At 39.2% G+C, this 15,042-nt stretch overlaps 1 protein-coding gene across 8 annotated transcripts in view; it reads left to right on the top strand.

Moving 5' to 3' along the window:
- Nucleotides 1–15,042, top strand: part of ATF7IP (activating transcription factor 7 interacting protein) — a 146,208-nt gene that overhangs the window by 105,231 nt on the left and 25,935 nt on the right. For all 8 annotated transcript variants that reach the window (XM_014610916.3, XM_014610913.3, XM_014610914.3 and 5 more), the window contains exon 11: nt 13,007–13,085. In XM_014610916.3, the coding sequence (XP_014466402.1) occupies nt 13,007–13,085 (79 nt within the window). The remainder of the gene's footprint in view (nt 1–13,006; nt 13,086–15,042) is intronic.

Here is a 15,042-nt window from a genome sequence, read left to right as displayed (position 1 = left end):
TGGACTCTTGTTGCAACTCTGGGTATCTTGTTCCTTTGGGACAGATTTTTGGTACCTGATTTGTAAAAACTAAATTTTTCAATCTTACCTATTGTCAGCATAAATTTGACGTTTGCTTCTCTGAAGCTATTGACTGCAGTATGACTAAGGGTATTTATCTTAGTATGGGGAAAAAATTGAAGTGGATAATGTCGTTACTGGTTTAGAAAAAGAGTAAATGTGTTTGAAGGCGCTTAGGCCATTGCTAAATAATAGTAGAAAAGTTAATTTATTTCAATCCTGTCAGAGCTGAATCAATAATCTCCACCCTATTAAAGAGTTTAAACATGTACCACCAAAGGCAGAAAATATGAAGCTTCTGAGGTAGGATTACTCAAATTATGTACAAAGTACATAAGAGCATTTTACTTATAATGTAAATTCAGTTACGATAGAAGTGAAGAATAAGTACATTTGATTTCCACCCAGTTACTTGTGGCAAAGGTGGCATCATAGAAGCTGTCAAAATTGACGTTAATCAGATTACCTGTTAGTAGTGCCAACGTTTATCTCAAGGAGGGTGGAGTCTGAACCTACTTTTTTCCTCTCTTATGCTTTAATTATAAAAAGAGAATCTCGGTCTCCAGACCTGTAAAGTTGATGCTCAAAATTCATTTTAAAATTTGAATATGACAGATGCATTTAAAGGGACTGATAATTCTTTTTGTCCAAAGAACTGGTTCTTCAAGCTTCATTCAGGTTTCAAAAAGCAGCACTGAGCCGTTACTGACTCTGTTAAGGACTAAGATCCATCCTAGGGTGGCCGTGACTCAGCAGGACCTCTCAAAATAGCGTGGGAATTGACCATGTTCTCTCTATTGTACAATCATCAGATATTTTTTTCATGCAGAAATTAGTGGTTTGCTGTCAGAAGCCAATGGAAGCTTTTACCATAAAGAGCTTCCCTGCCCTTATCTCCCTCAAGTAGAGACTAAGAAAGTCTGCTCCCAAGAACCATTGTCTCTAGTATTTCATAGGGAGTCAGCCTAACTCCTCACAGCGGGCTGAGATATTTGATTCTTCTCATTACTATGAAAATAATCTGTTTCTGTTTAAAGAAACTATAATCTCTGGTGTATGAGATCTAGAAAATCAATTTTTGTCATTGCGTGCACTTTTTTCTAATTCTCTCACACCTTTCTCACTACCATCCTGCTCTGCCCCACCTCCTGGAATTATAATAGTCTAAAATGCCGAATTTCTGAGGATCTTGGTTGAAATTATCATAGTTACTTGTTCTAGTGTAGCATGTCTGTCTTTCTGTGCTGCACTCATGCTTCCCCAATGTGTATATACTTAATCAGTTCAGCATACCCAGAGCTACCAGTAAGCAGCAAGTGTTCCAAGGGGCTTCACCTTAAAGCTGATCTAGTTCTCTTCCAGCCCTTCCATGTGCATGCTTGCTTGGTCACTCACTCACTTCTCACCCCAAAAGAAAATATGGAGAGAGGAGAGAAGAAAGCCTATTAAATTTGTTTAGGTCCTTTGTTAAATTCTCTTAACGTTTATCTTCTCTACACACAAAGCTATAGAAAGGATTGCTCTTACTATCCAGTCACTGTTCCTTGCTCACAGCCCTCCCAGCGCCTCAAGTCCTAAAAGTGTGATTTTTTTATTTATTTATTTATTTTTTTTTTTAAGATATGGCAGGCACTTTTTACCATATTTAGAGGTGTATATTATTGGTTGGTTGTATGGAGACAAATGCGTTTTTTTTTTAATTACATTGCTAATGTTTACAATGTTTTGGGAAATATATATATATTTTTGTGAATCCCAGTACATATACTAGATTTATATATAATATATGTAATGTATTATATATAAACATACAACTATAGCATATAGAGTCAATTTATTATATTGTTTTTTTTATTATAAGGATGAAAGACATGATTAAGTTATAAGTGAACAAACTTGAATAGTTGCATTAAAAATTATGGGATAAAATCTTCATCTGTTTTAAGGGTGGGCACCCTTGTGTCAGTTGAGCACTTTAATTTCTCCTAGCCTGTGGTGTATCTTAGTCTTCTGAGTCCATGTCTTTCTTATCTGTGCATTGTATTTCTTTTAACTAACATGATGAAAAATACTGGCCCGTTTCATTTCCCATTGTTTCCAACACTACTTGATTTGTTTGGGTATTTAATAAAGCTTTATGGAGGCCATGTTGCTGGCAGTTCTAAATTCACTTGATAACTTGTTAATAAATAAAATATATTTACAACCTTTATCCCCTTCCCTTCACTGAGACAGAACTTTGTGAATGTAGAGCCTATTGGGTAAACAATGTGATTAGAGTGGACATGTCAGTTTTAAAAATTTATAAGCAGCTTTCAGTTTTATATATTGTTGAACATTACAGGTAAACGTGTTTCCTTGCATTTCATGTTTTCTTCACTGAAAATAAACATGTATATTTATGTATGTAAAACAAGACAGTTGGATTGTATGTCTTTGATATTGGATTTCTGTTTGTGCTGCTAAAATTCAGTTAGTTCTAACCTGTAAGGTGGAACCTTTACTTGTGATCAAGTCTACATCTAAGATTTAGAAACTGGGGAGCACAACCTGTACTAACCTGGACCCAATCCTATATGAGTCCTGCCCTATTCAGCAGTATGCAGTGCTATTGGATAAAGTGGTTCTCTTTTTAAAAATCCTAAATTTAAAATGACACATCTTTCCCAAGACCATCTCTGTGCTTTATGAACTACCCCAATTACTGACAGCAATTTTCAACAACAGGCAAACTTACTAATGTTTATACAGCTGATTTCAAGCTAGACATTCATCCTGTTGTTCTATTGTGTAAGTCATTGGTAATAGGTACAAATGGGCTGCATTAAATTTAAATTAAACCTATCAAGGGGGGGGGGGGGATATATATATGAGAGAGGTTTAAATTAATTTAGTGTGTGTGTGTGTGTGTGTGTGTATATGTGTGTATAGATCCCATTGGTTCAGTATTGGGATCTTTCATAATTCATAGTAGCCTTTCTATATTATTATTTATCTTTTTTTGGAAATGATAGCTTTTGAGAGAGCAAAGTAAATGTTTCACCTTACAAGAGTGCCAGACACTAAATAGGGATGTATGTGCATGTGTGTATTATATACCCTTTTAACTATGCTGTTCAGAAAAAGCCAAGCCACAGCAGGAAGTGAGAGAAACTGTTTTGAAGCATGGTCAGTAGCTTTTTCCTTAACATTTTCTTGTTGGAGTTAAAATTAAGCCAAAGATCTTACTTTTAGGTTCTAGTAAATTTTATAATTGTGGGATAATGAAGAATCTTAAACCTATTGAAGTAGAGCCAACTTATGCTATTTGCAGTAATGTAATGAAAGGGTATATAATAAATAGGGGTGTATTAAAACTGGTTACTCTGCTGGTCCCTCTTTCTTTGATCCTTTTGTTCTTGCTGCTTTGTTCCTGTTTTGAACAAAGTAATAAGCAGTTCTAAATGAGAGTAAGGGGAACATTGTAGTCTCTTCCTAAAGATAATACAGAAAAAGTCTTTTGCTAGAATATGTGCTCTGTCTGTTTACATCTGCCCTGTGGTAGCAAGTATTTCAGCCATGTGAAATTCTACTTGCCTGGAGTACCAGACGAATAACCTATTAGCTTTTTCATTATGATCATTTTCATCTTTGTCTATGTAAGGAATGGCAAATAGATCTGATATTTGGGTTGGTAAATTTTCATGACAGTTTTGCAAGGCTGGAATATTAAATAGCATTTGCTACGTGTTAAATGGTGCTGTTTGTTGCTGAAATAATGTGGCTAATTATGTTGAGTGTGTGTGTGTGTGTGTGTGTGTGTGTGTGTGTGTGTAGCCTGAAATGATGAGTTTCATACACAGATAAGAAGGGATTCAGTACCAGACTCCAAAACATGGTACATAAGCAGAGTACACCCAGTTTTAACACCCCCCCCAATATTTTAAATGTGATTTTGCTATTATATAACGCCTTGGTGCGTCTTGTATGATTGTGATGTTATAATGCTGCACAAATGTGTCTGTTTTAGAGCGCTCTGAATTTATTTCATCTCTTTTTTTGTGCTTGTAGGAACTGCTAACAACAACAATAATAATTGTCTTTATACTGTGGGCCTGCCACAGCTAGCCTTTAGACTCTGAATCCTTTCTAGTCTGGAATTAATTTTCAGTTTTGTATTGTACATTTTTTTTCAATTTTTTTAATTTTATATTTAAACTTTGTTTAAAAAAAAAAAAGCAGGTGGCATTACATTACATTAATAACAGTGCATTGTTACTTTGATGTGATTAGTGGACCATGGCGTTATATAATACCAAAACAGATTTAAAACCAAGCATAGTATATTATTTACAATTTGAGCACCCAGTTAACCTCCAGTGTTTTGATGCGTACCATACCAAAATACTGAAGGTTTTTCAGTGATAAAGATTATACTATGTGTAGCTTGGATTTTTCTCCCCAAAAAAAAGATATTTGCTATTAATATTTATTATACATCTCCTCGTGTTGATTATTACAGTTGTAGCTGTCTTGATCAAACAGGCAGCTACCACACCATTTTTAACCTTAAATTTCTTTTATCTAATTCTTTGCCTATAAAGATTCCCCTGCCCCCTCCAAAAAAAAAAGTTGCTGCCTTTTTTTTTTTTTTTTTTAGATTGTTAATAACTCATTCATAGTAATTGTAGTCTGAAAAACCTGCTGGTGGAGAGCTGAGAGTCTGTCTTCCCCTTCAGCGCATTTTCCAGAGAGCATCAGACAGAATGTCCAAAACTTACATAAAGTTCTAGCTTTGTCATAACCAGTTCTACTGTCTCCAGATGCCAAGGGATGGGGGAGGAGTAACTTCAGAATCACTGAAGCACCTGAAGTTGCTTTTCATTGTGTTGTGGGACTTGGATACATGTCTTTCAGAAAAATTGCCAATTTTTGAAGTATTATTAACCCTTACCCAAATTTTACTGAAGATAAATGTTATCGCAGCCTCCCAAAATAAAGGAATTTCATTACCAGTTCAGGTTAATGTAACTGTAAACTTTTAACAAGTTAGCTTCAGGCACTCTAATTCCACCAAAAGTTGTTCTTTCTTAAAATGTGTAGTGTATTCTTGTCTTCTATCACCATTTGTGTGGCACTATTTCCAGAAAGTCTCCAAATATCTCTCTACTCTTGCTTTTATTTAGTACCACCCTTCCCAAGGCCTATCCTGTTGGTTGGTGCAAGTGATTTTCATTGCTGCAGTTTTCTTTTTAAAAAGAAATCTTAAGCTAAAATTGGGGGAGGCAGGGGATTTCGTCATTCTTTTATTTGGAGGTGTACAAAATTTTGAGCACAAACCCCTTGTTATTGAGCCTTTTGTAGTTCACACTTAAAATCTAACTTTTTTCACTACAGTCACCTGTTTAGAGATTCTTGAGCTAGAAGACAGTAAGCATGTTTCCAGCAAATATAATCTCTGAAAATGGATTTAAAGAACAGCCAGTGGCACAGATCCCTTTTTAGTAAAAGAGCTGTCTTCAGCAGAAGCTTCAAGACTGCCAACTTTTAAATATAAATATTAAAAAATTTTGTATTTTCAAATACAATTTATACCTGCTTTTCATTATGCGCCTTTTAAAACACTGCATTGAGCCTTATAAGTTTAGACTGTCTTTAATGGAGGCTCTGAATTAAATCCATAAAACCAGAATTGCCAAGTTTTGCTCATGAGTCTGAAGATCTTCTGGACTTTGTACTTTTTTTCCTTCCTCTAGTCCTGCCTCATGTCTTCCCCTTTGTCTACTCTGATCTTGCTGGTCATATGAAAAAGCTGTTGTCAGTATGCTCTTTTTCCTTACACACTGCTCTGCCTGCAACACCTGGCAAGCCAGCTGAGCAGAGGCCCAGGTCCCATAGATATGCATACCACTTTATAGACATAAGGTGGCACTGGAAGGGAAGTTTAGGTAGCTCTTCACTGCTAAAGAAATGAATTTTTAAGAGGGATTTACATAAATAAAGTACTGCCTTCTGGGTGTGTAGTTTCTTCTCACTCCACTTCACCATGCATTACAAATAAAATGGGCAAGGCTGAATGAGAAAACTAGTGCTAGCATGGAGCACTTGCACAATATAGTTGGTCAGAGAAGGTGATCGTTACTGGGCTTCATCTTCAGCCTCTTATTTTTCCCCCGCTTCTCCCTTTTATTTCTTCCTCTACCTTTACGTTCCTTCTCTTTTTATTTTCCCTTTACTTTTATTATCCTGTCTTGCCTCTTTGTCTTCTTTGCTTGCCCATGCTTCTCCTATGCAGTTCCACCTGGCATTACTAATATTGTTCAAATGACTCCACAGTAGACCTCGAAGGAAAACTTACTAGTCTGGAGAGCTTCACATTGCCATGAATTGATTTATTTCACCACACCAATTTGAAAAAGCAAACATATAAACTGTCTGAATAAGACCTGGAAAAGACAGTATAAAGATTACTTTCCACAAGGCTTTTATTTTGCTTACTGAATTCCTGTAATTGTTTTTTAAAAGAAGTCATATTCAAGAAGACCTTTTATATTAATTTTAAGGACATAACATTTTTTCAGTTAAGTTCATAAACTAGGAAAAGGTTCCTTTTAAATAGAAATTGAGAAAATGTTAACCGTACTAGACTTTAGGAAAGCTGATCTCAATGCACTCAGGCGATTAGTCAAGGAAGCACTGCAGAGTAGGAGTTTTGATGGGATGGGAGCCCAGGAAGGGTGGCTGTGCCTAAAGGAAACGATCCTTTGGGCACAAAGCAAGACGATCCCCGAGCGAGGCAAAAGAGGGAAAGGGGCCAGGAGGCTTCCCTGGCTGACCAGAGAAATCCAGGGCAGCCTAAGGGCCAAAAGGGGAGCACATAAAAAGTGGAAACAGGGTGAGATCACTAAAGATGAATATACCTCCTCTGCTCGTGCTTGTAGGGAGGCATTTAGGCGGGCCAAAGCTACCATGGAGCTGAGGATGGCATCCCAAGTAAAGGACAACAAGAAATTGTTTTTTAGATATATTGGGAGTAAAAGGAAGGCCCAGGGAGGAATAGGACCGCTGCTAAATGGGCAGAAACAATTGGTGACAGACAGGGGGGACAAGGCTGAACTCCTCAACGAGTTCTTTGCCTCAGTGTTCCTAAGTGAGGGGCACGACAAGTCTCTCACTGGGGTTGTAGAGAGGCAGCAGCAAGGCGCCAGACTTCCATACGTAGATCCTGAGGTGGTGCAGAGTCACTTGGAAGAATTGGATGCCTTTAAGTCGGCAGGCCCGGATGGGCTCCATCCGAGGGTGCTGAAGGCACTGGCCGACATCATTGCAGAGCCACTGGCGGGAATATTTGAATGTTCGTGGCGCAAGGGCCAAGTCCCGGAGGACTGGAAAAGGGCTAACGTGGTCCCCATTTTCAAAAAGGGGAGGAAGGAGGACCCGGGCAACTATAGACCTGTCAGTCTCACCTCCATCCTTGGTAAAGTCTTTGAAAAAATTATCAAGGCTCACATTTGTGAGAGCCCGGCAGGGCAAATTATGCTGAGGGGAAACCAGCATGGGTTTGTGGCAGGCAGATCGTGCCTGACCAACCTAGTCTCTTTCTATGACCAGGTTACGAAACGCCTGGACACAGGAGGAGGGGTGGATGTCGTATACTTAGACTTCAGGAAGGCCTTCGATACGGTATCCCACCCCATACTGGTGAACAAGTTAAGAGGCTGTGATGTGGATGACTGCACGGTCCGGTGGGTGGCGAATTGGCTAGAGGGTCGCACCCAAAGAGTCGTGGTGGATGGGTCGGTCTCGACCTGGAAGGGTGTGGGCAGTGGGGTCCCGCAGGGTTCGGTCCTTGGACCGATACGCTTTAATGTCTTCGTCAGCGACTTGGACGAGGGAGTGAAATGTACTCTGTCCAAGTTTGCAGATGACACAAAGCTATGGGGAGAAGTGGACATGCCGGAGGGCAGGGAACAGCTGCAGGCAGACCTGGATAGGTTGGACAAGTGGGCAGAAAACAACAGGATGCAGTTTAACAAGGAGAAATGCAAAGTGCTTCACCTAGGGAGGAAAAATGTCCAGCACACCTACAGCCTAGGGAATGACCTGCTGGGTGGCACAGAGGTGGAAAGGGATCTTGGAGTCCTAGTGGACTCCAAGACGAACATGAGCCGGCAGTGTGACGAAGCCATCAGAAAAGCCAATGGCACTTTATCGTGCATCAGCAGATGCATGACGAATAGGTCCAGGGAGGTGATACTTCCTCTCTATCGGGCGGGCGTTGGTCAGACCGCAGTTGGAGTACTGCGTGCAATTCTGGGCGCCACACTTCAAGAAGGATGCGGATAACCTGGAGAGGGTCCAGAGAAGGGCAGCTCGTATGGTCAAGGGCCTGCAGACCAAGCCCTACGAGGAGAGACTAGAGAAACTGGACCTTTTCAGCCTCCGCAAGAGAAGGTTGAGAGGCGACCTTGTGGCTGCCTATAATTTCATCACGGGGGCACAGAAGGGAATTGGTGAGTATTTATTCACCAAGGCGCCCCCGGGGGTTACAAGAAACAATGGCCACAAGCTAGCAGAGAGCAGATTTAGACTGGACATTAGGAAGAACTTCTTCACAGTTCAAGTGGCCAGGGTCTGGAACGGGCTCCCAAGGGAGGTGGTGCTCTCCCCTACCCTGGGGGTCTTCAAGAGGAGGTTAGACGAGTATCTAGCTGGGGTCATCTAGACCCAGCACTCTTTCCTGCTTATGCAGGGGGTCGGACTTGATGATCTATTGAGGTCCCTTCCGACCCTAACATCTATGAATCTACTAGTATAAAATGATTATTATAATCAGCCAAAATCAAATGTTTTCTTCTAAAATCTGTGGAAAGGGCATTATTACAGAAGCAAATATAGGACCATTAGATATTAAAAAATACCAAGTTCTCATGATGTAAAATGTCTGAGTAGACCATACAAACACAAATTTCAAAAAGTGCCAGTTATAATTTGAATAGTTCGTTTCTGTTCTGTTTTGTTGTGAAGATGAATAGGCAGCAGTGCTTTCAGAGAGGGATTCAAGAAACTAGATGTAGCAGAGTGGATCTGTTGCTGTTAAAGAAGACCATAAAGCTTTTCAAGTTTGGTCACTTTTAGCTTTGATGCTCATGGGGTCTCACATAGAGTGTTTCCTTTGTTCTGTGATATGCCACAGATCACAGTGATCCAGGTCCCCTTACCCACTTCTTATTCAAAACACATTCCTTCAATTAAAAAAGTGGAGGGTGGGGTCAAGTAATACAAGATATTTCCTTAAAAAAACAGGAAAATATTTCTTCTCCCCCAAGAACTTGGCCATGATAGTCTGGTTTGAAGTAGTCAAAGTTCCTTACAGTCTCTCCATCCCATTCCTATCACATTGTAAAAGTGACGATCCTCCTTGAAAGATTGACCAACTGGCCATTCCATTTGTGAAAATATCCTATATTGTATTAGGCAGAAGGTTTCGTCATTTGTGAAGAAATTACACTTCACTTTACAAAAGCAGTATGAATTGGCTCTTAGATAGCTGATTCCTCAAATCTTATGAGTTAGTGCTTGGATATCTGATTCCTTATATGTTCTATATTGCTTATTTTTTCTGGATTCAGGAACTCTGCAAGAACCTGGAAATTTAATGCCACCTAGGTAGAGTTAAGTAATACTTCACCGCCGTCCTCCCTCTCTCCCTCCCCCTCCACTTGTCAACTCAGTTTAGCTACTCCTGCTTTAGAGCATCACATACAAACTGGAGTGGTATAGACAATGGGTGTATATGGCACACCGTACCCGAGCGCTCAGTAAAAGGGACCAATAGAAGGGAGGCAGGGGGAGTTGAGTTTCTGGTGGTGTGGAATGGGGGACAGGATGCTGTGGCAAGAGGATATGTCAGGTGTCATCACCATGAACCAAGTTAATTTACCTGTGGCACTGCAGGTGCCACCAAATTCTGGGCTTTGAAGAGTTATTCGCAATATAAAACCAGTAGTTGTGAGGCCAGGGAAGGGTCCTGGCAGTGACATCTCGTAGCAGCATTTTGTTCCCGTTCTGTTCCATATGGCCAGAGACTCAAGCCCCCTTGTCTCAACTCCAGTGCCCAGAGTACAAACTTTTATCAGGTACACCTTTGGGGACATTTGAGGAAAGGGAAGAGCTCAACTTGTGGCATGCCAGTACAAAAGGTTGGTCACCACTTACTGCTCTAAAGAATCAAAATCCTGATCCTGGTAACAACAGACAATAACGGACACTCATCACTTCAGGTGAGACCGTAGACAGGCAACTGTGGTGCTAAACTCTTTTTCTGGTCTTTCCTTTGAGGGAAATGATCTTTTGGGATATTCTGCACAAGACTAAAAGGTGTAACCAAAAGTTTGTCCGGGTGCTATATAACTATACAGTTGGTCCATTAAAAGATACAGTATCACCAAAAAATCCTTGCCTCATACTTTTCCTGGACTGTCACAGCTACAACAACACTCTGGTCCTACTAGATTTGTGAGGAAAAGTTGGAAGAACTGGCATTATTTAGTCTGGAGAAAAGACATCTAAGGGGATTTGATGGCAGTCTTCAGATATTTGAAGGATAATTGTAAAGAGGGGGTGATAGATTGTTTTCTGCACCTGCAGGAAACAGAACAAGAAATAATGATCTTAAATTGCAACAAGGGAAATTTAGGTTGGATATGAGCAAGAACTTTAACTATGAGGTTGGTTGAAATAGATTACCTGGAGAAATGACATCTGCATCCTAGTTAGTTTTAAAAAATGGGTAAAATAAATAAATAGTTAATGTTTAGATAGGGATGGATGATCCTGCCTTGAGCATGGCGTTGGCTCCTGAGGTCCCTTCCTGTGATACTATGATTAGAATTTATTCCCAGTTCTGGTCTTTCAAACTCCCCAAATTCAACTTTGCAAGTGTGTTAGCTGAATAGCATAGGTTAAGTTGGCCTCCCAAGACTATTTCTGTGCTAGTTCCTTTCTCTTCTCTAGAGGTTTATCTAAGGATCTTAAATTCATTAGGGCAGAAGGACTGAAAGAAAATCACTTCAAACTGATAAATCTGTAAACTATATTGGGGTTAAGCATTTTAGTTTTCTTCCTTTGACTCCTTAGTGAATCCCCTTTCTCCTTCCTCTCAGAAAAGAATTAGTTAACAGGAATAATGCATTATCTGCCTTCCATCTCCTCACAGTTGAAGGGAATCTCTTCTCTCTTTCATGCTAATCAAATAATCAGGGGAAAAGTATTGTGTCTAAACCCTCAGATGAGTTGATCAGTTCATTTGATAAAGAAAACTCCAGGTAGAAATCCTTCTATTATAAGAGTCACAGACCAGAAGAATTCAATGGTCAACAAATCCATTTAGGTACACAGAAATCTGATGGGATTCTAGGTTGCTCTTCCTTTGCCCTCAGCAGAAAAAATTTCTTCCTCAGGTTTAGTCTTGGTTCATGTAGGATTTTCACAAAGATGTTAGCAGTAACAGTGGCAGTCTTCAGGGAAAGCAATATCCAGGTCATGCATAAAGAAAACAACTCTGTGTGTGTGTGTGTGTGTGTGTGTGTGTGTGTGTGTGTGTGTGTGTCCTTGTTTGACAGCACTGACTATTTTTCACCTTCTCGGACTTGTTGACATTTCAACTGGCAATACATGAAACTCTGTCCCATACCACTTATTTTATGTTAATTCTTCAATAAAATAAATTATGGTCACACTTGGCCCATATGTCCCAAAGAAGTTGGGAGTTAGCTTGGTTCCTGAATCCGTAGCTGTTTTAATATACTCCAGAAACATATCTGTATGCCACCTACATAAACCAAGACGATTCAAAAGCTTTCAGGAGGCTTAAAGAACCAGGAGTTCATATCACAGACTACATCTCCAAACGTGTGTAGAGATCTCGAAAGATGTACTTTCCTGCATTTCCTGTCATGGATAAAAAGGCCTGAATGTCCAAGGAAAGCCCTTTGATTCAGAGGCTAGTCATCTCTGTTCTAGCAATACTCTAGAGCAATGGTTTTTCAACCGGTGGTCTGCAGACCCCATGAGGGACCAGCAGACTATCTCTAAGGGTTGGCAGAAATGGGTAAAATAAATAAATGACTGATCAATCAAAAGATGGCTATGATCAATCAAAAGTATGTGACTACTCACACTTTACAATTCACAGGGGTCTGCACCTCCATTCAATTTTTTTTAGAGGTCCACAAATGAAAAAAAGGTTGACAACTCCACTGCTGGAGAGTATTATAGCATTGAGCCTTCATGAAGGTCAAAAAAGTTGTTTTGTTCATTATCTTTAAAAGGGTGATTCCAAATTGCTCCACATCTGTAGGTCAATTCAACATTATAACATTGTTAAAAACTAAAGTAATAAAAAGACTGGTAGAATGCTGTTCACATTTAGAGTTGTCTAATTGGCATGCCCTATAAACCTACAGATCCCTATGCAGTTTTTCCCTTTCTCATTGTGAAGTTAATTACATTGGAGACAAACTGAACTGCTTATTCCAATATGTTTTCTGGTGGTTAAAACCACTGCTCTTGTTTCCTTGTAGCATCACCAAAGCTTCCTATAATTTCTCTGGACAATGTAGTCTGCTGTGACATTTGTGGTAGAACACCAAGATTCTTATATGGAAAGTCCCACGTTAATATACAGTATATAGTAAAAAAAACTCAGTCTTCTACCAGCAGTCTTGTTACTACATCATACCAACATTTTAAAATTATTTAAATAATATTGTATTGCGCACCAATTATTCTGTTCCTTCTTCTCACTCCTTGGGAATTAAATTCCGGTTTCCTTCTGCCCGTTATCATTACACCCTCTCTAAGCAGAGTGCTTCAGTTTTGAGCTGCTTTTTATTTAAAGTTCAGTCTGCACACCTTTGTGTTCCCTGGAGTTGCCTTTGCAAAATGCAGGAGTTTTGTCTTTCAGAGTGGAAAGGTCGCAGGAAGTGATTCTGGAGGCGTCATAGATCTCACACTGGATGATGAAGATGATGGCTCTTCCCAAGGTAAGTTTAAAGGCACACTTTTATCAAGGAGAAAAAATTGCTACTCTTAGTATTTCATCCCATTGATACTGAAGGATAATCCAGAGAAACAAGTACCTACTGCCTTTTGGAGGATTATACATCAGTCTTAGGGAGGGGCAGGGGATGATGACAGGGAAACTATAACAGTGTTATTCTCTGGTGGCACCAGAGCTGCTCAGAACTCTTCACTGCTGTCTCTTAAGGAAGCACGCATGCACTTACAACTTTTAAACTCAGGTAATTGTGAAAAGACTTGAGCCACAATCTGGAATTATATATAAGGATTGTGTATGGGGGGGATTCCTAGCTTTCAGGAGAATGTCTCTATAATTAAAGATTTTAAATAAATTGCACTTATCAGCAGGAAACCAGATGCTTAAGCCAGTTAGAATGAACATTTTGAATTGTATGGGACTCAAAGGTATACTGTTTGTTGAAATCTGGTCACTGAAAAGTCAGTTTTCTTGAGACATCTGCACTATTATTGCTACACTAAAAAGATTTTACATAGGGGGTTTTTGGGGACTTTCATCTTACCTTAGTGTGTTTCCCCTCTGTTTTTAGAAAGTATTAAAAATATAGTAGCATTTCCTTGAATAAAAGAGCAGTATTATGTTAGCATCAGAAATGATTCAAGTGGTGGAAAAGTATGGGGCCAAGTGTAATAAAAAAATCATGCAGCTTCTCTTTGGCTTCATTTACACCAACAAATTCCATAGCTATAATTCATCACCACTGCTGGAAATACTAGAAGCTGTAGCATAGGAGGTTAGAACTTTTTACCGCTGTCATCACTGAATCTTGGTTTTCAATTAAAAAGATAGTTAACACTTGTGCAGTCAAATTAATAAACTAACAAAAATACCAAAGAAGACAAATAGGGTTTGGGGAGACGTTTGTTGTACAGTAGATCAGATGACTGTGACAACCAGCTCTAATATGTCTTTTTACCAGTAAAAGGTAACTTTACACCAAAGAAACACCTAGATAACTTTTTTCACAACTTCTTTCACTCTGGCCATTTGGCTTTACAATCTATTTGTTTTGTAAGAGCCCATCTTATCTTCAGTAACTAAAAGGATTATAGGAATCTTCCAAAAGAAAAAAATGATATATATTTCCAGGCCCAGTTATAAACTACCTTCTGGACTGTATATTAATATATACTCTACCTTCAGGAGCTGCAGAGTCTGTTGTGACTGTTAAAGAGCCCTCCAACTTCATCTTTAGCTCTCTATAATCTGTCTGCAGATTTATTATTACATGCTATAGGTTCTAAGTCCTCTGACACATCTCTTGATTCCTCTTCCAAGTGAAATGATGTTTTCACGAGTGGACAGATGTAGGTGATGCTGGGTTAAAGTTAGAGGTATTTTGTGCTTTTTCTGTAGTTCTTAGGTCATTAACATGTACAATTAGAATGTAACCGCCCTTTTGAAACGTTCCCCCTTTGAAACAGCTCAAAATGTACATGAGTCTGCAACCTCTGTCTCCTGTTGCTTGCTGTCAGAACTCCTAATGGAACATGTATGCACCTCTCGGGGAAGGCAAAAAAAAATTCTTGTGGTTTTACCCTTTCCAATAAGAATGTTCCTATAACTCAGGAAGAGTGTAGAAGGAAGTAATTTTTTACTTAAGCAAAAAAAAAAGTTGGCACTTCTTATAGCTTACCTTTAATACATTCTTCTTATAGCTTATCTTTTGTACAATCAAGACTAGTCTTCAGCAAAAAGATGTTTTTCCCAGTTATCAGGGATAGATCCCTAAGTAGACTCAATTATTGATAACTCTATTAAGGAGGGTTTCCAATGGTTAGCTGTTGCGTTACAGGTCAGTTTTCTATGCGTTTTCTTAGTTCCTCTTACCTATTCATTATACCACATTTATTATTACCCTGTAAAGGTGAGACCATAGAGGGAATTGAGTAAGATTGTGA

The sequence above is a fragment of the Alligator mississippiensis genome, chromosome 4, assembly GCF_030867095.1.
Source record: "Alligator mississippiensis isolate rAllMis1 chromosome 4, rAllMis1, whole genome shotgun sequence".
Lineage (NCBI taxonomy): Eukaryota > Metazoa > Chordata > Crocodylia > Alligatoridae > Alligator > Alligator mississippiensis.
Note: the sequence above shows the minus strand (reverse complement) of the source record. Positions and strands in the feature narration are given on the sequence as shown.